This window comes from Eutrigla gurnardus, assembly GCF_963514095.1.
Source record: "Eutrigla gurnardus genome assembly, chromosome: 7".
Classification (NCBI taxonomy): Eukaryota; Metazoa; Chordata; class Actinopteri; order Perciformes; family Triglidae; genus Eutrigla; species Eutrigla gurnardus.
The window spans coordinates 22,618,556-22,643,664 of NC_139921.1; the positions used below are offsets into that span (position 1 = coordinate 22,618,556).

At 45.0% G+C, this 25,109-nt stretch overlaps 1 protein-coding gene across 1 annotated transcript in view; it reads right to left on the reverse strand.

The window, feature by feature from the left end:
* The window catches only part of hs6st1a (heparan sulfate 6-O-sulfotransferase 1a), a 49,192-nt gene extending 30,905 nt beyond the window's left edge, over nucleotides 1–18,287 (reverse strand). Inside the window, exon 1 of the mRNA XM_084013891.1 lies at nucleotides 17,417–18,287. Coding sequence (XP_083870017.1) covers nucleotides 17,417–17,916 — 500 coding nt within the window. The 5' untranslated portion in view covers nucleotides 17,917–18,287. The remainder of the gene's footprint in view (nucleotides 1–17,416) is intronic.
* Nucleotides 18,288–25,109: the final 6,822 nt, after the last annotated feature.

Consider the following 25,109-nt stretch of genomic DNA (forward strand, 5'->3'; position numbering starts at 1 on the left):
TCTTATATTATTACAACTTTTTTTGATGACTAAGAGGAACAGCTTTGACCCTCTTCATCCTCGCTTCTTTGTTAGTCAGATATTTGTCGCTGGAGAGGACTTCCTCAACAGCTAAACAAACATGACGCGTCAGCATCTGGCGCGGATGTGGATCGCTGCACTGATTAGCACACTCGCCTCGGAAATCGTGCCTGTTGTCTTCGTGATGTACAACCAAAAGGATTGTCCTGCTATTTATGAAACGAGATTCAGCATCATTAACATCCCTTTTTATTTTGATTTCTTGGGTTTACAATATGGTTACATGAAATGCTTAAAAACAGGGTGACTGTTTTTCGGGAACACGTTACCGCTTCGTCCGCAGGGCTCAGTGTTTGCTGAGATGGGTGGCGGTCGGATATCATCCTCCCCGCAATTCATGGAGGTGCAGTGAGACGTACTGAGCCCGCCCTCTCAACAAGGTCCTGGTCCGATTGTTTTGGTCCCCAGTGAAATTACATGGCCCACTTTCTCATACGGCCCAATAAACTGAAATAAGTGAAAACGCTTCTAGTTTGGGGGGAAAAAGCTGCTGCGAGTGATTTAGCTGTAAAAATTACCAGAGCTTAGGAGGCCGACACAAACTGGCGGTCTTCACATCAGGCTAGTGACCCGAGAAATAGGGCAATCAGCGTGAAATGTGTAAAATAAAGTTGGCGAGAGGAGACTGACAAAGTAAATTAAGCCTCAAAAATAAAACGCAGGAGCCGAAGAAGTAGCTTTTTTTTCCCTCCATGTGGCAAAAACCACCACCACTGATATCTCGTGCATCACAATAGGAATGCAAGAGAGAAGGCATGGCATACAGTACATGATTATTGTGTGGTGGTTATACATGTTATTTGAAAGCGTGTATAGACCCTCTACGCCCGAGGCGTGTAGTGTAACTTCCGTGTCGTGTTGAGTGGGAGAAAAAATCACGTTAATGAGCAAAGAGGCTGAACTCCAACGTGACTTTCACACTCCCTCTCCCTCCCTTGATTACACACACATGCTATTGTTAAGCCACGCACGGTGGGCACCGACTATTAATGGCATAAATCATCCACCCTCCATCCACCCGAATGAACTATTTTTCTGATTAAGACGATTCACTCCCCCCCCTCCCCCCCTTCTACGAGTCCACGTAGACCGTGTTGCTACTTTCAGCAGTAATATCACTGCGGCAAATACTGTGGGACATTCATGCAGTGGAACTAAACGTTAGTTATAAACGTGTCAAAGGAAACGGAGCTAAAAACTTTTAGCTTCCGAAATATACACCAACTTGTGCTGCTGTTCTTTGTGCGCACGGCATCGCTGATATTATTTTCCCCAATTAATGATGTTTTATTTCATCCGCCTGCAACTTAATCAGCATGTTAATTTCGATGACCCGATGCCGACACATCAGTGGGTGGGACGAAGCAGATGGTTCTGGCAGACGGGTGGTTGAATAATAAAAAAATTGGGGGGAAAAAAGTCACGTGACAATCAACAATAAGCTTCTGCAGTTTGAAGATGACTCAGCTGCATGTTACACCATAGAGACCGACGTCTGTTGGTGCCGTGCACTGAAATACAGCATCATAGACAGTCTATTAATGTATACCGTCGGGATTTCTAAATACCCTGGTGTACTGTAATACCGCCCAGGCCTGTTATTAATCCGATAAAAAGCTTTAGTTATATTCAAAAAACAAAACTGAGTTCTTGTGTTCTTTGACTACACAATAAAGATGCAGCCATGGACGGACAATTAAAGGAAAACTAATTATCTCCCTTTTATGTATTCTTTCTCCTCTGTTTTTTATTTCACCATTTGCCCCTTGTTTAAATTTGCTTTTTGAAAAGATCTCTACACATCATCATCAGCATTATTAGTATGATATAATATTGCTCCGACTATTTCAGTTGTGAAAAGCTGAAGGATGCACTTTAAACTGACTGACGGCATCAAATAATCAATCCTCCATTTCAACGGGATTGCATTACAAGGCAACAGCTTGGGTCCATGTTTACTTCCAGTCACATTTACGGCAACTGGGACACATTTGGATGGTTTACGTTTACTGTGAAATGGTCTCTTACTTCCAGTGTCTATCCGGCCCAAGTTCAAACTGCAGGATTACAGGTGAATTTAAAAAACGTAAAAAAGACAGAAATCTCTCGCTGTGTGGAGGATCAATGCAGCCGGGCGTTAGCCAGTCATCCATCACAGTATAAATATATGTTCTGTCCGTTGCATACGATTGGAAAATAGAATATGCTATCGTGCGTTTGCCTCTGCAAACTCTCTCCACCGTGTCAACTCTGCCTCGGACGCTTTGCAATTGCTTCCTCCTGAGATGAAGGAGCTGGCGCCATTTCCCAGTAATTCATCACAAGCTACAAAAGTCACAGCATTGGATGGTTTACCGTTCCCCACAGAAACACTGCCTCAGCACATCATCGTGATTATAACGTAGACCCAAATAATCAATGATGACTGCTATCTTTTACAATCAATTTTAATCAATTTAATCCAATAGTGGTTGCAGTCCTACATACCATCTGGATGGGCCGTCGTCGGAAGATCATTTTGACTGGTGTGTATTTTTTTATTTTTTTATTTCTTATAACTGCAACCTTCAAGTCTAAAAGCTACCTCTGTATCTGGACTGCATGAATCACACACACAAGGCAAATACTGACTGCTGCAATTTCCAATTAACCTGAGGCTGTCATTTTTTCTTCTCTTTTTTTTTATCTTTTATTAAAAGCAAAAAAAAAAAATGTTTCAGACAGCTTCCCACACAACTTAATTTGGCGTTGTGGAAAATCTCCTGGCCGGTAAATAAAGATGCACGCTGAAAAAAATGATTCGGTTCATTTGAACAATCCTAAAGCGATGCAACACATTTTCATTTAAAGATTTGTATTACTTTTAGGATGAGAGGAAGAGGCAAAAGAGAACAAAATAAATAACGGTAAAGGTATTATAAATGAGTAAACTTAAGTAATATAAACTATATAATCAGACAGACTTGAGTTCACATTATTGCATATGTGAAATAGAATATATGAAATGTTGATATTGAATGGAATATTGATGTTTACTGCACATGAATGAATGACTGAATGAGTGAGTCAATAAAGGAAGGAGTGTTAACTGTGCAGTCTATGTCAGGTCTAAAAAAGTCAGTGTTGAGGGTTTGGGTTTAAAAATCTGAATCTGTTCATCTAAAAAGCTGACAGCTGGTCTCACAAAAATACTGACAGGTCACAAAAAAAAAGTAAAAACAACTTGTTAACCAAAGTCAGCACGGTATAAGTATTTTATAGATGGAAAAACATGGCCGACGCATCTCTTTTTTCCCCCCCTTCTTCTTTTTTTTAATCTCCAAAACCGATCGATGTCTTGGAATTAAACCCTCCGCGCGGTGTTTCATTACAATGATAATGCTGTCAAAAGTGATGAATCAAAGAGCTGTTTATGGCCGGCAGCGCGTTGTAAAGAAAGTTGTAAAGGGCATTGTAATGGACCCCTGTGTGCAGTTGTTCACTTGAAGCACTTCAGACAAGGCTCCGAAAACCCAGAACACCGTGTCTGACCTTTTCACCCCAACACACACACACACACACACACACATACACACACACACACACAAACGCCAAAAGGGCTGACCTCTTTACGCTGATTAACATTCCATTGGGGGGTGGGGGGGCGAAGAGATACTTTCCCTCACCTTGTTGCCCTCTTGTTTTCCCCCATTTTTTCCTCCTCCTCTCATTTCTCCCAGGCCTTTCTTTCCATTCCCCTACTTCAAATTATCCCCCCACCCCCCCCCTTCCAACTCCCTCCTCCACGCCGCTTTCTCCGTCTCTCTACCTCCACCTCGGCGAACGCTGCCTCTCCTCCTATTAGAGTACATGTTGTCGGGGCATGCCGGGGCAAGCCCCGTTACCCAGCTCGTAGGTTTACGAGAACCCGACTGACTCACCACATCGGATCGAGTGACTAACTCGCACACTTTTAATTACACTGATGAAACTCATCTATTGATATGAATGTGCAGCTACTTACATGGAGACGAACAAGATACACACGCAGACACGCAAAAACATGAAGAAAAAAAAAGGGTGTTTCATTAACTCGCCCACACCTCCTCCGCTTTATTAAGACCTGCGACTTGCACGTCTCCACACCTGCGATCTCAACCCCTTCGGTGGACGGTGGTGTGCACCGGCGTGTGGCGGCCCGCATGCGTCTGTCACGGCGAAGCGTTGCCTAATGAAGATCGTGTGTGTGTGTGTGTGTGTGTGAACGCAAATTTTTGTGACACATTTTTGATGGATTGTCAGTGGGTGTGATTCCTCTTCTTTACATGTATTCACCAACTTTAAAAGATCGAAAGCAACCTGTGAATGTGTTGACTTGTTCATCCATGCATGCAGGCATTTAATCAGAGCAACCATTTATATACATAAGCATGAGAGACTATTAGAAATGCCTTAAAATGTGATGTAATCCAACACAGAGTCAAAACCTGTGTTAATGCAAACTGTTTGTCATACGTTTAACAGTGGTTGGATTTGCTTTTTGCATGGGATTGCATAAGATTGTATGGGCTGCATTTTTGTCACCTCATTTATCGAGCGTGAAAAGAAAATTAAAAATCCATTCAAACCTATGATATCTGCCATTTGACCTATGGGGTCGAGAGTAGAATTAATGGACTGATGGAAAACGAATGGTGTATTATTTTATTGCCCGAGGTTTGCTGGGTCGCAAAAATGAGGCATTTGAAGAGGTCACCTTGTGATTTTTCAAATGATTTGTGATGAAACTAATCGGTTGCAATATTATAACTGTCGTTTACCGAAATGAATGCACATTTGCAAATGCAACGTGAGTATCTACTGAGGAACATGATCTGAAAAAACTGGATCGTTCTGGTACAACCAGACGTAGGTTGTTGATAAGTGTTCTTACATAAAAACAGATCTCCCCCCTCCGGCAATAAACATCATAAACTGCTTGTTGAGCAGGAGAGGCTAACCTATGCTAAAGATTTACATACATATATGCCCACACAAAATCAAGGTGAGTCATAAAAAAAACAAATCTCCTCTGCTTCATAGAGAAAAGTGAACAGCCACGAAAACCCAACCGCCGTGCCGAGCGTGACTGACTTTCGGTGATGACTTATTACTTGAGGGAGAAAAACAAATAAACGGCGGAATGATGAAGAGACAAAAGACGGATGAACAGCGAGCCGGCACACCTACGAGCGAAGCGTCTTAACAAGTCAGACGTCGGCGTGTAAGAGACCACACAACCACCGCACAAAGAGAGAGCAAAAAAAAAAACATGTGCATATTTGTGTGTGTGTGTGTGTGTTTGTGTGCAGTTGAGTGTGAGCCAGACTCCAGCTGAGAGGGGAAGCAATGGCAATTCCCACTGACCTGAAAACTCGCTTGCTAGCCACCTCAAAATATAGAGGAATGGAGGACAAAAACAAGAGGGAGAATGTCAGTGAGCACGGAGGCGATGAAAACGCGGAGGGGTGAGAGTTAGAAATACCGGAGAGTGGCCGCCACACACACACACACACACACACACACAGTGAGGGATTACGGGAAGGAACAGGCCTCGACACCCCTTTGTACTGCTGGCTCAAGGGAAAAGAATGAAGGGAGGACGAGATAGAACGAAGACAGATGAGGAGGAAGGGATCATATGTGCGGCATCTGCACACGCCCAACAGGACAAAAAAAACAACAAAACAGTGTTGAGAGTGACTCTGCACGGGCGTGTAGATGTGTCCCCCCTTTTTCTCCCCCGCTTTTGTGACTCCCCGAGGTCCCCCGTGGTCAAGAGCGGATCCTCTTTCTCTCTCGTGCCCTCTTTTCATACACTCGTCCACTCCTCTTTTTTTTATAAACTCAGTCCTCGTCCCCTCCCTCCCTTTTAGCGCGGCGCTGAATGGCCCCCTCTCTCTCTCTCTCTCTCTCTCTCTCTGATGAGTGACTGATGAATGAAGTAGCTCTTTGAAGTCAAGAGTCACAGCAAGGCTGGTCAAGCGTGAAGAGATGCCAGACAAAAGACAGCAGAGAGAGAGAGAGAAGGGAGTAAGGAAGGAAGGGAGGAAAGGAAAAAAAAAGGGGGGAGATATTCAACAAGGGGAAACGTCAAAGAGTGAACATTCATAAAGTCAGTGAGGGACGTGGGCTTGAATGTGTGTGGCAGAACGAGAGTGTGAGAGAGGGAGCGTGCTCTGCATTTTTGCATGAGTGCCTGCGAGTATTTGCATTGTGGCACTCAACATGCAAAAAAAAAGGCCAGCATCACGCAAGTCATGGCTGAGCAGCATCTTTCCGGAATAAGCCTTCGGGACGACAGGGACGGCCCGGAGGTCTTCCGTCTTTTTATCTGCCTCGACTCTCTTTGTGTTATTGTGTGGACACACACAAAGCGAAAGATGCTTCTGGGATATTGATTACATTGACATTACTCCGACAGTTTCCTCTTGCCATCATGCAGATGATTAGCCTTTTAGTCTTACGGCCCCAGTATTATTCTTTATTCATTTATGTCTACCATCTTATCGACATTTTTTTTTGCGTCTTCTGTGGTAAAAGAAAGGTTAACTCAAAAAGAAAATTTACTCAGGAAACCATTTTTTTTTTAAACAATGACAGGAAAAAGGCCATCTGTCACGTTGACAGATTAGAGCCCGCCATCCCGCCACGCCGGTGCCGACGGTGCGTTGACCTACGGACCTCAGACCTCGGACCACTACGGGTCACGGACGGGTGCAGCTGCGCCGCTAAAGCTGAAGGAGAGCATGCTGAGGGATTTCCACCCAGTGAAGCGCACGCATGCAGGATTGGGAAGTTCAGAGAGTCCTGCCGACATCTGATCACTTCCCTGGGAGATGAGATCCTGGACCTCAAAACGCTGCTGGTGAGCAGACGAATGATTCGGCGTGCGGCGCTCACATGAAAAGCGTCTGTTCAAATCTGCTCTCCACTGCCTTATAAATGCATAATCTTATTTTTTAAAAATGCTAAAATAAAATGCTATTAAATATTAAAAAATGACATGGTAAATTATTTTGTACACGTTTCACAATGACTTGCATAAAAAGGTTCCTTGGTGGTGGGGTAACATTTGTTAGAAACTTTTGAGCAACCACCACCACCACCACCACCACGCATGCCTCGGCTGTCTGGGGAGTGAGACCGGCCTTTTGTTGCAGAGAATATTAAATGGAGATGGCAGCAGTGTGACAGGCAGCCATACAGAAGGCTGCTTGATAGTCAGTGTTGTGGTTTGATTTGTCCAGTAATTAGATGGGGAGATACTCAGCCAAGTCAAATTTTGACAACAAGCAAAACCCCAAAAGACTAAATGATTCAAATATGTCAGACTGATAATAGCTGATGTATCCACCAAAGTTATCAGCATTTGGTCGCTTTTAGTGGGGATTTTGAAACTGGCCTGCCTTGTTTTTCTATACATAAAGTATTTTTCCCCTTATTTAAGTCCTGTTGCGTTGTTAAAGTACCATCATATGGAACGGGGAAGCCTGAGTGATCAGGTTTTACTCCATGTTATAGTTTAAGGCAGTTGATGGAGGTAGAAAACAAGTGCTCTTCGGTTTCCCCGAGGGAAGGTCTATAGGCGTCGGGCTGGTAGTGATTGCTCACAACCACTTAAGCTATGATAAAGAAAGTCGATCCATTAGTTGAAGGACAGCCTCCCTGCCAGTAACATTCCCTCGTTCACCGCATGCGAGAAAATAAACCGGAAAAAATAAAATGTTGGGATAAAGTGGGCAGATTATCTGAAAATATCTGGCTCGGTTTGACATTTATGAGCGCTTGTTTTATTTTGATTCATTTTATCGTTCATATTTTGCGGGGACAACGTACAATTAAAAATAATTGCACCGAAGTCAGCTAGTAACTAATTTGCATCAGTGTTCCCTGCAGGTAGACCAAAAAAAAAACAACTAAAACACACTAAAGCAAATACACTACATAAAAACAGCACAACACATAAAAGTGATGGATGTGCATCGCTTGTCTTGTGTGTGTGTATTTTAACACGCAGAGTGTTTTGAAATTTAAGACGACACTTCACTTCCTGAAAAATAGTCAAACCTCAGCGGGAATGGAGGATTCCCCATCTTATTAAACTCTAAGCAGCCAATCTACAAGCTTGTTAGTACCACCATGGCGAAATCTCAAAAACGGATAGATTTTGGTGTCTTGTTGAAAGTCACAAAGAGTTTACTTTGCCGGCGTAACCTAATAGATCTGTATTTATTTGACAGTCTAACAAAATGTGGGAGCAGGTGGAGGAAAGAAAATAATTCTTCATCAGAGACAGTTTGACTGACAGCACAAGGCCGCGTTGTCAGTCTTCCATACCGGCTTACACATCCCGAGGCATCAAACCGGCGATGTCACCGTTAAAAGTCTACGTCCTTAACTTCTCTCATCAGGTTTCACAGCAGAATCTCTAGAATTCCTTTTTGTATTTTGGCACCCCAAGAACGCCAAATTGTTCCGTCTGTGCACACAGAGAAAATAGCAGTCACAGGCGGAGGGAAAAAAAAGGCTTCTTCATCGTACAGTTCTCTAGGGTGAGGGAGCGAATACTACACTCATCCTGTGTTTATCTCAATCTCGCATCAGATCAGATCACTGGCAGATAAAAGCACTTCCTGACACATCACTTCCTCTCTCTAGAGGAAGCTGACACGCGCTGGGAACCCAACACGACAGGGTGGTGACGGGGAGGATGAAGGAGGGAAACTTTTTTTGACAGAGCTGGAAAAAAAAAATGTAGGAGAAGCAGGGTGAAAGAAAGGGGAAAGCAGAGGTGGAGCCCCCCCCCCCTAAAAAAAATTGTATTCAGGGAGAAAAAGGTGAGAACGGCATAATCGTGGCCCAGATCCACAATGCCATGTGGGGTGAAGAGGAGGAGGAGGAGGAGATGGAGGAGCGAGAGACAAAGACGTGAAGAGACACTAAGAATAGGATAACTGGATTAGATTTAACACCGACCTTTATTCTGCAGGGTGGCACTCCCTCGCTCCCTCAATTGCTCTTTACTGTTCTATTGTTAGATTTTTCGATCAAATCTGCTGCTTACATGTGAGATTGTGTGTGTGTGTGTGTGTGTGTGTGTGTGTGCAACACAATTACCTTTTTGATATCAAAAACTCAAGTTAAAACTGTTATCCATCAACAGCGCCTGCAGTGCTACAACTGCATGGCTGTATGGGGCGAGTGAGGCCAGCTGACGTTAATAACCATTAATTTCATGAGTTGGCCAACCTACGGAAACGACAATGCATCACAGCTGTGTGGTTATTCCGTTGTCTGCACGCTCGAGTCGGTGCTATTTATGCTCGGATGGTTTACACCCGAGGAAGAAGCGCCGCTCTGCGTCACGGAGTCGAACCGGAAATGAAACGTTCCGTCGCCGACGTACGAAAACCTCCTTCAAAATCAGATTTCATAAACAACGTCAAAAGCTTGGAAGCCTTGGAACAGCCCCCCCTCCCTCCCCCTTCAACAGCGTGTCGCATTGCACACTGTGTTCAGATAAGGATGGCAACCGATGACATGAGTACACACACACACACATACACACACACACTGCTCAACGCAAACGAATCTGCTTCTATTTTACCTAATGCTCCTGCTAATGTGTAAGATTACATTCATTTATGCTTGCTACTAGCTTATCAGGTAGTTCAACCATAAAGCTGCTTTTACGCATTTTCCTCATATAATTAAGCCCCGGGCATGAAGTGAGACGGAGCAGCAAGGTAAGCAACAGGGACATCTTTCGTCTGCGCACACAAACACACCCTTGTGAACACAGATCACACAGGCCGCACATTCACACGGAAAACACCCTTGAACGTCCAAATAAAGGCAGGGCACACACACACACGGACACACACACACACACGGACACACACACGGATCTACAGCCCTGCCCTGGAGCAAACCAAGTGTAGCAGAACCAAGAATCTGCTTTTTCCTTTCACTCCCGTCTTTACCATGAATGGCATCAACACTTCTGGTGGGTCGCTCACATGCACGGACGCACACACATGCACACGGACAAAAGACACCCAAGTGCTGGGATGGCATGGTGGGCAGGAAAACAGAGAGGGGTGATGGGAAAAAGATAGGGCGCGGCGTGGAAGGATGCAGACACAACGCTAGCATTCATTCTGTTTTTAAGGATTCGCTAAAAGTTAACCTACTGTGTGTGTGTGTGTGTGTGTGTGTGTGTGTTCCCAAAGAGGAGACAGTCCCAATCAGTTCAAACTCCTCCCCCTAATTCAAAGAGGCAGTGCGGGATTTGCATTTTTCCCACAATTCAATTAGCACGCCTGTCAGCCTCTCCTCCCCCGTTCACATGCCTCCGTTGGGCCATCTCTAACACACACACACACACACACACACACACACACACACACACACACACACACACACACACACACACACACACACACACACACACACAGTGAATAGATGCATTTATTCATAACCACGCGCATGCAGGAAATGTGTGCATTTATGTTTGTTTAGGAATAAATGAGGGACGAGGCGAAAGCTCCCGGGTTGCATCCTGTCTGAACTTGTCACATGGTGACACATGGGGTGTTGAAGGGAAGACAGACACTCGGGGGTCGTGTATGCGGCAGGAGACCACATGACACAGACGAGGCCAAACCGGATTTAGAAACCAGGAACTGGGATCAGACGCACCGACTTTGCCGCGGGGGCCGGCTAATGACTTCTGCTAGCCTCTTGTCTGATTAATTGCCTGTAATCCCATTCTCATGGATAGAATACCATAGCATTCCTCTGCACCACTCATTAACCACTATAGAAATGCCCACTAATCACTCAGCCGCCGTTAGCTCGCAGGGCTAATGCTAGGCTAGGCTAATCAATAGGGAGTAATCCTGTTGGCGGAGCTGCTGTAGCGTAGCGCCCCTCATTACCAGCCATAGAAATGTGTGCTAATCATTCCCCGCACGGTTATTTGTCCACAGGACCGCAGAATCACTTTGGTGGTAGCGGGGCAGGGTGGGGGGTGGGTGGGGGGGTGGGTTTGACATTTGACAGCCAGCAGCAGAGGGTGGAAGAGACAAGAGTGACACACAGAGTCACAGAGGCTGTGTAATGATTAAGAAACACATCACTCTTGCTTTTTCCCTTTCCTTTTCTCTCTCCCCATCTGCTCTGTATGTTGAGCATACAGCTGGATCGGATCTGGAAAGGCTCTGCTCAATGTCAGCCTCATTCGAGTTTCATCAATCAATGGAAAACCCCTCTGCGATCCATAATGGCTAATCAATAATGAAGGCTCGCAGGCAGAGCAGAGATAACCCTGCACGGACCACCGGTAGAGAAAGGCGGCCGCGATCAAGCGGATCCCTCCCCCCTTGTCCGGTCTTTGCTATGCGCCAGGTGAAACAGCTGGGGGCAAATCAATGTGGGCCTTTACTTAACTTGACCTCACAGCGTAAACTCCGGGCAGTTTAATGTTGATTCAAGGGTCGTCCTTAAAAATGCAATAATCCATCCTATACTCTTATAATCAGCATTTTTCACCAACAGTTTGGCCGTAATCGGACCATTAGCATCCCTGATCAACGACAGCCGAACAGCTGTTAAACCGAAAAGTGTGTGTGTGAGGGGCCAGGGGCCCGACAGGTATCCGTGAATCCTCTTGACCTAAAGTCTCAACACCGAATTGCGACGCTGGTTTATACGTTACGGTGACCCGAGGCTGAACCCGAGCTGAACTCTTGCATTTGGAGGAGAAGCAGCGATGTAGCCGAGAGAGGCCTGTCAACACTCACCTCGAGCTACTGAAGAGGAAAAACACATAGGGGCCATGTCTCACCTCTTTTATGTGTGAGATAGTGTGCGAGGCGACCATCCTTTCACTGTGTTGTGAAGGGCAGAGCACAAAACATGAATGGCCACTCGCTTGACTGCATTATCTGCGGTTGGCGGGCCGATCTAGTGTTACGCTGGGAGTCCAAAACAGAAGTTAGAGTGTCTTTAGCTCCTGTACTGTGAGAAGTCCTCAAGGAAACAGAATAATGACCTTTGTGTTTGATTGGAGGGCTATAAAGCGGGCAGGCTTAGAATGTAATGCGATACAGAGCTGCAGAGGACTCTCTTATTGCTTAAAGTTGCAGATTGGTTGGTACCAGCTTACATGAGAATACATCATATTTTGTTTTGTGACAATTTGAACACATAATCTGTGACAAGGGGTTGAAAGTAGACAATGGTGTTGTTTTAGAGGTCACAAGCCGAAATAAAAGGTTGATTCGGTGTTTAAAATGTCAAAAACAAGTGCTTATCAGTCCTCACACACCAACTTAATCTGGTACAATAAGATGTGACGTCACCACTGGTAAACCCCCCCATTAACGCCTGGTTCCCACTAAGACAAGCAGGCTTCTCCGTTAAGTCAAGGTGATTTGAGCCGAGTAAACGGGAAGCGAATAACTGGCTGGAGGGACGCGGGAATGTTTGCTGGGATTGGGAATGCTGGAACGCGGTGCATCGCAGTCGCAGGATGAGCGGACATAACCCGCTTTGGAGCGCCTGGCCGCCAGCGCTTAAACCCAGCTAATCTGATTGGATTAACACCAACATGCCTGGCTCCGCATGCACGCCGTGCACACGCACTCACATAGACACGCACACACACATATGTGCGATATGCCAATCAGCGAGGAGCCGCCTCTGCAGCTTCCTGGAGTTCATCTGGATTCTGGGTTGTGCTGGCTGGCTGACTGGCTGGCTGATGGCGCCATGCTGAGCTACCACGTGCACGCGCATCCGCTCTCACGCCACGCACACACACACACACTTACACACAGAGCCATCTTAGAGAGTGCAGTGATTTGTGCTGTGAATCTGAAACAGACCTATTGAAAGAAGAGTAATGCCCAGCGCTTGACAACCGTGCTAATTGACTAGCCCCCTCCCCAGCAATGAAACTAAACGTTTTCACTGCGCCATCTTTTATCTTTTCAATCATTCCCTGACAGCTCGCCTCTTGTCCCACACTCATCCCCATCCTCTTCCTCATATCCCTCTTCATCACCTCCATCCCTCTCCCTCTCTCCCCCCCTCGCCCCCACTTTCTCTCAAACTCATATATGTAATCATTCATTAGAACCAAGGCAGTTGTCCATTAGGCAAAGCAGCCATTTTGGAAATTGCAGCAAATCTTCCATGAAAAGACATTTCCTCTAATGCGGTAGTCACGCTCGGAGGGAGAGGGAGAGGAAGATGGCAAAGGAGAGAAAGAAAGACGAGTGGGCAGAGATGGAGAGAGGGGAGAGGAAAGTGAAGGAGAAAGATAGAGAGTGAGCCCCCCGGCCATAAAGCCACCAAGCGGAAAGCAAGCCTGCTGTTTGATTATAGAGTGACACCATCATGGAGGGAAGGAGGGAGGAAAGGATGTAAGGAGAGGGAGGGAAAGGTGTTTTAGAGGCAAGCAAAGGGGATGAAGAGGAGGCGGGAGGGAGGGAAAGAGATGGGGAGAAAAAAAACAGGGAGTGATATGAAGGGGGCCAAGAAAGAGGCAGTAAAATTAGCCCCATCACTTCACTTACGAAGACGCTCCGTGACACAGTAGGATTAAAAACAGAGCCACGCACACAGACGGTCATGAGATGTGTGCACAAACGCACACATGCACGGGACAGATGGTATCCCCCATCTGAGAGTGTGGCTCTAATTTGAGTAAAGTGGTAGATACCTCCTTAACCAATTAGAAGCCCCGTATCTAAGGCCTTGCATTAGGGGGGCTGTGTCTTTTTGTCTCACACACTTATTAGTGTGCGTCTTAGAGTGTGTGTATGTGTGTCTCATGGGATCGCTGAAGAACATTAAAACTGATAAAGGAGGTGGGGAATGACAAATCCACTCCGACTGGTGCTCTGCCGAGTGCGCAAGTTCTTTTTCCTCCCACAATGCCACTGTTCATCTCGATCTCATCTCATCACCAATCAAAAGACAGACCTGTCTCTCCTATTACAAGCCAGTCATCTCGCTGCCGCTCGCTGCTGCTTAATGCGCCTCCCTCCAAAGCTGACACATTTGTCACTAGACCAAACTGAGCCTAATCCATTGTAGCTTCTTTTTTTTTTTTTTTTATTATCCCAATTTATGCTTTACTGAATTTGTCACCACGTTCAATCCAATTTACTTAATGTCTCAAATGTTTTCATGCTCCCGTGAAGTAGACACATTTTGAAGAAAAACTGTGCACACAGTGATACAGATCCATCTGTAGGATCAATAAATAATACAGCCATGACAACAGGGCCCGGGAAAATGTTACACCCCCCCCCCCCAATACAAAACAGTTCAATAGGAGCTCTGAACGTTCAGAGATGTTCTTCTAAGAAAATCACATAAATGTCAGCCTGGCTGCCTCGCTGTCATTTAAATGGAAATTGGTAGTAGTCATTATACTCCACTTTAGAAATATAAACATAAGTGGAGCAGAAACAATAAGACAATGTTGATTAGTTGATTTTCAAATATTACATTTGTTGAATTTGGATAATTGATTAATTAACACCATTGGATTTGACATTGCAGTTCCAGGTTCTCGAATATGATTAGGATTTTTTTTGGCAGTCTATGATCTGAATAATAATCATTTTGGAGTCGATTTAAATAAGTCAACACAGGCTCTAAAACCTGATGATTTTTTTGACTTTCTTCTGGCACCAATTACAAAAATAATCGTTTGTTGAAGGCCCAAATACATTTCCCTAATCAAATTAAAGCATTAACCAATATGACAGTGACTGACCATTGGAAACTCCCCAAGAACTTTTCAACAATTCTTGAATCTAATCGTCTGTTGTCAAGTTTTTCCATTATTCCATGTAGGTGTGTTTTTGACATCCTGGAGGCGTATTTATGTGCTGATGGAAACGGTCCCGATTCACGTTTTATTTTTTGCAGCGTTTAAAATGTGCAAAATGCACTTGACAGCTGGACGAGAACACAGCTGCGGAGAGATCTCAAACAGAGATAGGCTGCTGTCATGTGGTCAAAGATTTCTCAAGTGATCGTTTTTCTTTTCACACGGTTAAAAATGCAAACAAAAAACACTTCCTCTAAAAAGTGTGCCGGTGTGAAACCACTGGCTGGGGCTGCAGACTCTTCTCCGCCGACACTGACAATACGCACAGCTGATTCTGAGGCTATGCGTACGACACGGCGCCAACAAATCCCTCACCACCGTTCTATAAACACAGATGATCTTTTTCGCACTTGCTCTGGCTTCTTCACCACACTGCCCTCAAGACAAATGTCCCTAAACAAGCATTAACACCGTGGTACAAGAGAGCCAAAACAATCAGGACACGAGGACTTAAGCATACACAGAAGCAGAGAAAGCAGGCAACAACACAGGAAGGGAGACAGATTGTGTGATTGCAGTTTCGTTTCAAAGCTCCTCTGTGCGGCGGTTCACTTCGCTTTCCCCTGAAAGTGGAGCTGCGTGAAATATGGAGCAGTATTGTTTTTCTTCAGGGTGCTATTACGCTTGTAGTCCCTTGTTTCTCCTGTCAGGAGTGATAGGATAGTCGATTATACCAGAGGCAAGAGATCCTCTCCCCGTGCATGCATACCGGGACCTCTCTCATCTCCCCCCTTCTCTTTCTGTTCCCGCGGCCTCCTCAGGTGCACGCTGGCACACAAATAAATTCACAGCCCGTACCATATCGTGGCTCGGGAAGGGAGTGCTCACAAGAGTGATGAAAGGGCCGTTTATCCTGCTTCCACTGCGATATCTCGGCTCGCCGCGCAGAACGGCCGAACGCGTTATCACCTCTGACCAGGGGAAACCACGGGAATCGGGGACTGACGCCAGCAGCAAATACCAGTGCTGGTGTGTGTGTGTGTGTATGAGTCCCAGCAGTAATAACCACCCGGATTAGAGCGGAGCCAAACCCCCGCAGGGTCCCCCCCCCACACCGACCCAGCCCAGCCCTGCCCAGCCTGCAGCTCTGATCCACAGTTTGAGTAGGCTATGGGAAGCGGAGCAGCCGGCATGACACCTCCAATGCGCCTGGCTGCCAGACAGATAGGCAGAGAGGCGAAAAACACTTCTTTCTTTCAATCCCCACATATTTTGAACCCCCCATCCCCCTGTCCCCTTTGTTCTATTGATCACTCACAGCCAAAATCAAATATTGAACGAGCTAAGGCAATACAAAAGACATAACCTAATCAACAAGCATACCCTTGAACCACAAGGGTGCAGTGAAATGGAAGTTGATACAGCCGTCAATATGTCTGAGTGAGTGAGGGATGCAATATGTTGGCAACAACAATGGGGAAGCACTGAGGAGAAAATGGGTTAGCCTATAACTTAATATGAATGCGTGTCGTGTCTGGATACCTTGCACTCAATGGAAGGGATTATTACTGTGGATGTGTTGCCTGGATGCATTACACTCCCCCCCCCCCCCCCCCCCCCATCCCCACCCCACGCCTGAAATAAATTCAGCCGAATCTCAGCATGTGATTCGGTGGAAACAGAGGGCAGTCTGATATTATTAGTGCCCATCAACAATTGTCAGAGGCACCGCTGAGCTCCCGTGGCATTAGTGACAGAACAATGTCGATCAACAATTTCTCCCTCAGCATTTATTATCACCCCGCTGTCTCAGGCATCCTTGGCATTCTTCCTTTTCTTTTTTTTTATCTCAAACCAGAGCGTAACACTTGTCCCAGAGAACAGAAAGACCTTCGATTGAAGATAACACAGCAACAAAAGTACACCCATTAACATCCTGTGGGAACTTCAATGCCTTCATGGTATTCGGGTATAGGGGGTTATAATAACACCATTTTATTAACTTCTGTTAATGCTTAATCTTCTCTGCTATCACAAATGCAGTTATCTGTGGACAAAACAATAGCTGCATAGTAAAGTTTGGATATTGTGTGTGAATTAATGGTTTAAAATGTAGCAGTAGATTAGACCTGTTATAGTGGACTCAAGCCTGCATTAGAGGCTGTGTAAACAAAAAAAGACATGTAACTCGTAGATAAATGTAAATCATATCAAATTAGTTTGATTTCATTTAGTTTATTGTGATTAGATTATCTTAATCTCATCCTGAAACTGAATTGACTAATTGTCCCTTCAAGTAAAATCCTGCAAAACTAAAACATACAAATTATCTCGTTTAAAAGTAATTAAAAGATATAATAACAAGAGTTCCCTCTTGATTTGCAATTTGTTATTTCCCAAACCCTCCAAAAATACATTCAACATAATCCACAGTCAAGGAATCAAACGTGTGACAGTTTTTACCTTTGATTTTTCTGTTTGTTCTCCTTCTTGTTGAGGACCCCCGGCACACAGTTGGTGAGCTCGGTCCAGTCGGCGTGCAAGCCGCAGCTCCAGCCGGTGGAGAACCGGGAGAAGAGCCAGGTCTCCTTGCGGTTCGGCCGGTAGCAGGTACACTTCTTCTGGCCCGGTCTGCAGTCGCAGGGGACCTCCAGGCGGACATTCTGGACCAGGTGCCTGCCGAAGGTAGTCCCGCCGGTCTTCTGGATGTGCAAAAACACGATCACGTCCTCCCCTTTGATTTGGAAATCAATCGTCCTCTCCAGGTCCCTGACGGGGAAGTAGTATTTCTTCACGTAGTGCGGGTCCGGAGTGGGGAAGATGTCACCCTCGTCTTCCTCCGTGAAATAACCGTGCGGGGAGCCGAAATTGATCACCCCGGGAGCCACGTACTGATAGAGAATCAGCATAAAACACACGGATCCGACGACGATCAACAAGAATTTGCTGCTCCTCTCGACCATGTTCCTTCCAAGTGCGGCTCCTACAGTACGCTACCATTTCCCAGTCAAGCCGACAACAGGGAGCGGGGCGCTCGGCGTCTGCATTCTCGCTCTCCCCGCCGCCAAGAAGGGACTCGTTCGTCGGGGCTCAAGTGTGGCTCATTCCGCTTCGAGATGACCGGCGAAGTTGGCTCATCGTTCACCGTGACCGCTCAACACCGTGAAAGACGCATTGTAACTCGCTTGAAAGCCCCCCCTCCAGTCGCCGACCCTCCCCCGTTTACTTTACTTTGGTTTCTCGTCCACACACACAACAGGCTCACTGCATCACCATGGAGCTATGTACCCAGGATGCAGCGCGACTCCTACCTTTTCAACGTCCCTCGCTCGCTCTCTCTCTCCGAAAACCGAGTAAAAAGGAGAGTCGCTTTAATTTATTGGTTGACAACTAACGACCGCGTCATCCACTCGCAGCCAATAGCCAGTGGCCTCACATAGACAGCTCATAACACATCCTTCTGTCTACAAACACAAGCTTGAGTCGAATAAACCATATTTTAACACATTAGCATAGTAGCATATTGCTATGTTACTGACATTATGGAGTCAGTTTTCTGAATATGTTTTATTAAATCATGAATGAACATTTCAGTGATTTTATAAAGTGGCTACTATCCTGGAGTTGCAATTTGTGGCCACAATGGCTGAAGTCTATTAAGTTACACAGCCACACTTTAGATACTTTGCTTGAGAATTTTAATTTTATGCTATTTTATACCTTAGGAAATATTGTACTCTTTACCATATCCTTTATGCCCCAAGGGGATGATGACTTGTTTATTCATACATTATTTTGTCAATATCTACCACTAAAGTACACTATAATACTGAAATGGTAGGGCTCTAAAGTGGTATCCACCTTTCAAGGACCTGCCTTTTATTGCAGAGGGACCATGTTTCAAAATAGATAAATAATAATAATAAATGAATGGTTTATTTTGTGGTATTTATAATGACAAACTGGAGGTCAGATTTGACCCATTGAGAAAAGTTAAATCGTCACAACATCAACCTCTAATTCAAAATAAGAATGGGTTCTGGTTTAGGCTACAAATATGAATTTTTCATATGGAAACCCCATGCCTTTATCTTCCTGCTGTAAAATTATTAGTGCTGCATCTACCAAAAATGTTGAGGTATCCCAACTCTATCCCATCATTTAAAACCTGCATAGTTACGGTTATTTCAATTCAAAATTCGAATGTATCGCCCCCAAAACATGCAACCATGTCAGAAAGTTACCATCTAAAGATCTAAACTTGTACTCCTTGTACGCAAACACAGATATACGTCTGCAAAAGTAAAAATAAGGAGACTTAAAGGTGAATAAACAACATCAGGAAAAGAAAAATGTCACCCTCAGATTATGTAAAGTAATTCTATTGTGTACACACAAAACAGTGAAGCTTGTTGAACTTATTAAAAGCCTAATTTAATAAAAATGCTCGTTTTTATTGTGAAACCAGTGAATTATTCACTCTGAATGACACTTTCTTATTCCCAATCAGCCTACAAGAAAACACCATTTCGTTTGCTCGAAAGCTCCAAAATGCCCGACAACCATGAGATCAACCAACTCCTGTGAGTTCACGTTGCGTCTCGCGTTGCTACCGCTGGTGGTCAGCACTGAGACCGGCTGCTTCTCGCTTTAAATGCAGCGAGAAAAACTTGCCAGGCGCATTTTTGTTGTTGTTGTTGTTGTGATTCCCGGGAGCGATTACTGTCGAACATATTTCGACTAATCACATCTACCAGTGGAAGAGTGACGTCTTTCAGCTGCTGGATGTTGTTCAGATAAGGCAGCCTGTATTTATTTTATGTTTTTCCCTCACCAGAGCTGCAATTTCTCTTGCATTTCTCATTGCAGATGTTTATTGTGGTAATAGGGCAGAGCGAAAATGTCTGGCTGCGTGCAATCTTAGCAAACTAACGCAGGCCTGATTCCCACATGTTTTCCTAAATGAAGCTCAATCAGTGAGAACAGCCCAATCAGCAGGCCCGAGGGGGGGTGAAAGCAGCAGTTGGTTGTGGCTGATGGCAAATGAGGTTGGTAAGGGATGAGGGTATATTTTCACTTTGAGCGGTTTGGGTTGATGATGTGTGATGTGTGTTTAGTCGGGCTGTAATTGGCAGTGTGCTTATCCGCAGCTTCCGTGATTTCCCAGTTGAACGTTGTCAACCTCCTCCTGAAAACCATCATAACCGATGTCAGGCCATGTTTTTAAGGCCAGGCGTTCACGATTTCCAGATACATGGATATTTATTTTTTTATTTATATTTATTAATGGATTGTCGATCTTATGCTTATGAATGCTTGTGGGTTTCACACTGGATTTTGCTCAGTTAAAAGGATTAAAAAAGAGCAAAAAATGTTAGCTTTTTGGGTTAGCGTGGAGGCATATTAAAGGAATGTTTCACAACCTGGCAACCCAAAAGTTGTTTTACGCCTTGTTGCAGATCTGTGAAGCATTACCAAATGATTTATGAGCCACTTCACTTACAAACCGGTATAAAGGGTGAGTTAATAGAAAGTGCTAACACATTTTGATTCACTGTCTTAGTCATTCATTTAACTACGAAGCAAGACATTTTGCTGGTGCCAGCTTTCTCCAAAAAAGAACGCAGCAACACGCCTCCGAACAACACATTTTATTTAAATAGACGGTTGGATCCCAATCAGATCCCCCTTTCTGTTCCCTGGAAGACTCGACCCCGAAGTGGCTCTATTCCAGCTTCTAAAATGTGAGAATTTACTGCTTTTCATTGTTGGAATTTAGAACTCAATAATTAAAATGGCCTTTTCCTCACTGGAAACCAACATTTTTTTCTTTTTGACAAGATTATGTTTTGGGCATTTTGCCTTTATTGGGCAGTTTTAAAGCAGAGGCTGGATTACCACCGATAACATCTAAGCTTACCACTGGTTTGTACTTGTAACACTCAACATGAACCGCTAAGATGAAAAGGATCCATCTTCTTCAAAGTGTAGTTTTTAAATGATGTGTCTCCTATCCCTACATTAGCTGGTCTAATCGCATGAACAGACAGCAAAATCTGGGATCTGGAAGCATGGGGGTTAATGGGACCCAGCAACCAACGTTTGCACCAGGGCCCCAAAGGAGTTAATCCCGCCATGTTTAGAGTGCAGATATAGAGAGGGAATATAGGGAGAGAAGGGGGGGTTACTGATTATTTGCTATATAAAATGTCTGGAAATGGTGATTAATGCCACTCACACAATTTGGCGTCTTCAAATTATTATTTTCGCCCAACCGGCAGTGTCAACGCCAACGATGTATTATTATGGAAAGAGGCAAACGCTACATCTGAAAAGCTGGAACCAACAAATTTGTCATTCCACGTCTCCTCCCGTGTTTTTGCGGCGGCCTCCACACGCCCGTCACCTTTCCTTCACCGAACCCCCCAATTTACAATCACGTCACGCGACTTTTCTCGAATAACTCAAACCTCCCACCTCGGCTCAGTCTTGCGTCTGGACTGTTTTGACACCTCGCTGGAAGAAGGCGTACGTTGTTTCCTGCGACCCTTCCCTTCCTGGGATTATCCCAGCACGGCTCCAGCTGAGCGGGTCAGGCCAACCGGCGTGTGTGTGTGTGTGTGTGTGTGTGTGTGTGAGCCCTCCTCCGTTTTGAATAATTCAGCCCCTTGCTTATTCCCACGTTCTTTACTTACACCGAAGCAGCATCAGCCTGTCACACTGCTGTTAAACACACTGCTGATTATGACTTCTGCCTCGCCCCTGGCATCACCCGGTTGTATTAAACTACTTGGAGATTTGTGTGAGCGCGTGTGCGTCTCGCTGTGTTTGTTCGACAGAGAGAAAGCGACTGAGAATATTAATACCGTGTGATTGCCAGCGTCTACTTGTGTGTTTGCGACGTGTGTGTGTGTGTGTTTTGCTCTCGCCATGCGCTGCGTCGTTATGAGCGGCGTTACTTAAAGAAGATGGATGTCACAGAGTGTGTTGCCCTCTGGCTCCAGTATAGAGATATGACAGTCTGTTTATCATCAGAACCAGTTTATTGTCGCTTTTGCATAATGATCCTTTAGATGGATATTTCCACACTGTTTCCAGAGGCTTTGACTCGCTTGTCACATGTTGTGTCTCTTTGTTTCCTTCCCGCTTATAATGAAATAATTCTATTTTTACGAATGATGGTCACATATGCATTTATTCAAAGAAAACGCACTAGGGACACGCTCGCACACAAATATTTACGCGTATGAGTGGCCCACTGAAACGGCTCCAATTAAAACGTTATGCGTATGAATAAATAAACAGGTGGTCGGTGGATTATCCGTGGCGCTGACATCTTTTGTCTTGATTTTTTAAGGAATCTGCTCTCAATCTCCCGATGTCCGCCCTGTACACACACACACACATCATGCTCAGACATGTTTGTGCTTTATTTTTCATTCAGCCAGTGGCCAGGGCCGAATTCCACAGAGGGGGAAAAAAACACAAAAACAAAAAGCAGTAGGGTATTAAAACCAACACACACCAGAAAACACCCACATTTTTCCAAACTCTGTAGAGAACTTGCATTTTGTGTGTGTGTGTGTATGTGTGTGTGTGTGTGTGTATGTGTGTGTGTGTGCAGCAGCGTATTTGTTTGTTCTTCATAAGTAAACAGGCAAAAAATGAAGTCAAAAGAATTACCAATCTGTTTTCATCACGGAGCCCCGAAATGAATTATTCCCCGAACCTTCCGAGTGTTTCAGACACAAATATTTTCTTTGGATGTGCCTAAGGGGGGAAGTGCACACTGTAGAAAGAAAACAAAACTGGGCGCCATCTATTTCCTACATTCCAGAGTCTGTTAGTGTTTGACTATGTGTGTGTGTGTGTGTGTGTGTGAGGAAGAGTGTCCACTCAGGAAGTTTGAAAGCACGCGTGTTCATACACGATGTTAAGATTTGAGTTTGTACGCATACAGACTATTAAGCGAGTTTTTTCATTTGTGGGAATGAATATAAAATGGACTTCGACACCTGGAGGACGCATCCTGAGACCCGCATGCAAGTTTAAGGCATCACAAACACTTTTGGTCGAGGTCAGGAAAAGATCTCTTTGGCTGAATGTTTATGAAATCTCAAGGTGCCTCAACATACCCGTAAAAGAAATGGTAGTTGTGTGGATGCTATGTTGGAAAGTGTAGGAAAAGAAATATATTGTGCCTTATGACTCCAGCGGCCAGAATGGTCTCACAGAAATACTTTGAAAGACCACGATCTCTTATAAATAAAGTGCTAAAAGGACATGTCAGTAGAGGATTCTAATCGACCAGTGGAAAGTCTGCGCTGTTGAGAAAGTCGCAGCTAATTTCACAAACACACTGTTGCCCATATTATATTTGGTTTTCAGACACAATCCTCTGTTTACTCCTGCTTAAATGCAACTTTTGACCAGGTGCAACATACATAGACATATGTCACAATTACCCAGGTGAAATGAATTAATTCATAAAATTTGTTTGGCAAAAGACAAGACATTTGCAAATGATTTATTGGCGATCCTACATATCTGTGAAATCACGTTAGATACCGCCTTTGGTTGCCAAGTGCAAGGAAAGGAGGCAGACCTGGTTGAACTTAAGCTTTTTTTTTTTTTCACTGAAGCCTCCATAAGATTATTAATGCAGCTAGACGGAGACCTTTCCCACCTCACTAAAAGCATCAGTGTGCTCCAACAGAGTGCCTGTCTGGAAACCCCGTCTCTCTCTCCGCCCCTCGGACTTTTGGGGAATGCAACAATCGGAAAAGTAACTTTTGAACTTCTCTCGCTTTGGCTATAAACTATGAACGCTATCTTCGCTTGTACGCATCAGTCCGTCTCGCTCCATCACAGCAGTCGCCCATCCTTCGAGTCGAGGTACACTTTTTTTTTGCGGTTTGCAGAATCGGCTGCGTTTCGGAGCGTATGCTTCCACTTCCACATGTCATGTCAACCGCTTAAAACATTCCTCGGCTCGCGCACGTACTTGTTATTTCCTGGTGACGAGTTGACCCCTTGAACACTGTGCCAGAGGACATATGTTTTCAATGGGCGTGTCAGAGTTAACACTTAATTCTCTCTCGCAGACATGAGGGATTAAAGTCAATAGGCGTGCGCGTCTATAGGGAATTGGATTATCTCATGTTTCAAGGCAGTTGTTAATGATTAAGGCTGTATTTAAAATGCTGCACATAACCACTGTCTACTGGCCGCTGAGCACGTATTGATCCGTGGAGATTACTCGGGCTTAATAGCTGTTGGCTGGCAAACAAGGCCGACTTGAAATGTTTCGTTAGAAAAGTGTGCATCGGGTCAAACTCCATCACCGGAGCTCACTTCAAAGATTCCTGGTGGTGCAGGTAAAAGGTATTTACATCGCACAGTACGTTTTTTTGTATGAGCAAGTTTCATTTCTTTTGCAAACGGGTAAAGAAATCGAGTGAATATTGACACCTTCTTTCAGCAGACGGCGAGCGCAGACATCACAGAGCACCGACTTTGGCGAAGGGGAAACGCCTTGTGATCGGTGAAGAATAATGTTGCACTCAATATCAATTTTCTCCGTCAACATTTGCCTTGGGAAATTTAGCTGCTACAATGGCAGAGGATTCAAATAACTAAAGCTCTTTGTTTGAGTGGATGCAGCAATCTGATCTAGCTGCTGCTCCAGTTCTTGGAAGACAACGGAACGGCTAATGGAAGCTGCGTAACCGCACACTGTCTCACTCTCTCCCCCCCCCCCCTTTCTCTTTCTCCCTTTTCTCTCCCACCACTCTCTCTCTCTCTCTCTCCCCTCGCCACGTCCTTCCTCCCTTTCATCGTGAGCCACGTACGGTTCTCGCAGAGAGAACCCGACACTGTCCTCTGTCACTCTGCTTATCTCCTTTGAAATAAACGGACAATAATTGCCGGGCTGTTGGCGGTTTTCACCTCAGCGTTCCCCTCCTCTCATCTGTTTCATCTGAGCCTCCCGCCGCCCCCCTGCCCTCTAACCCGCCTCGTGTCAATTACACGTTATTGGCGTGACGGATTGGTAAACACTATATTGTTCCAAAGCTGCGGGGTCTTCCCTCCAGTATCGCCTAGCCGAGCGTAACCCAAAGCTCCGTTTCAATTGTGCGGCGGAGCTGCCAGGGTA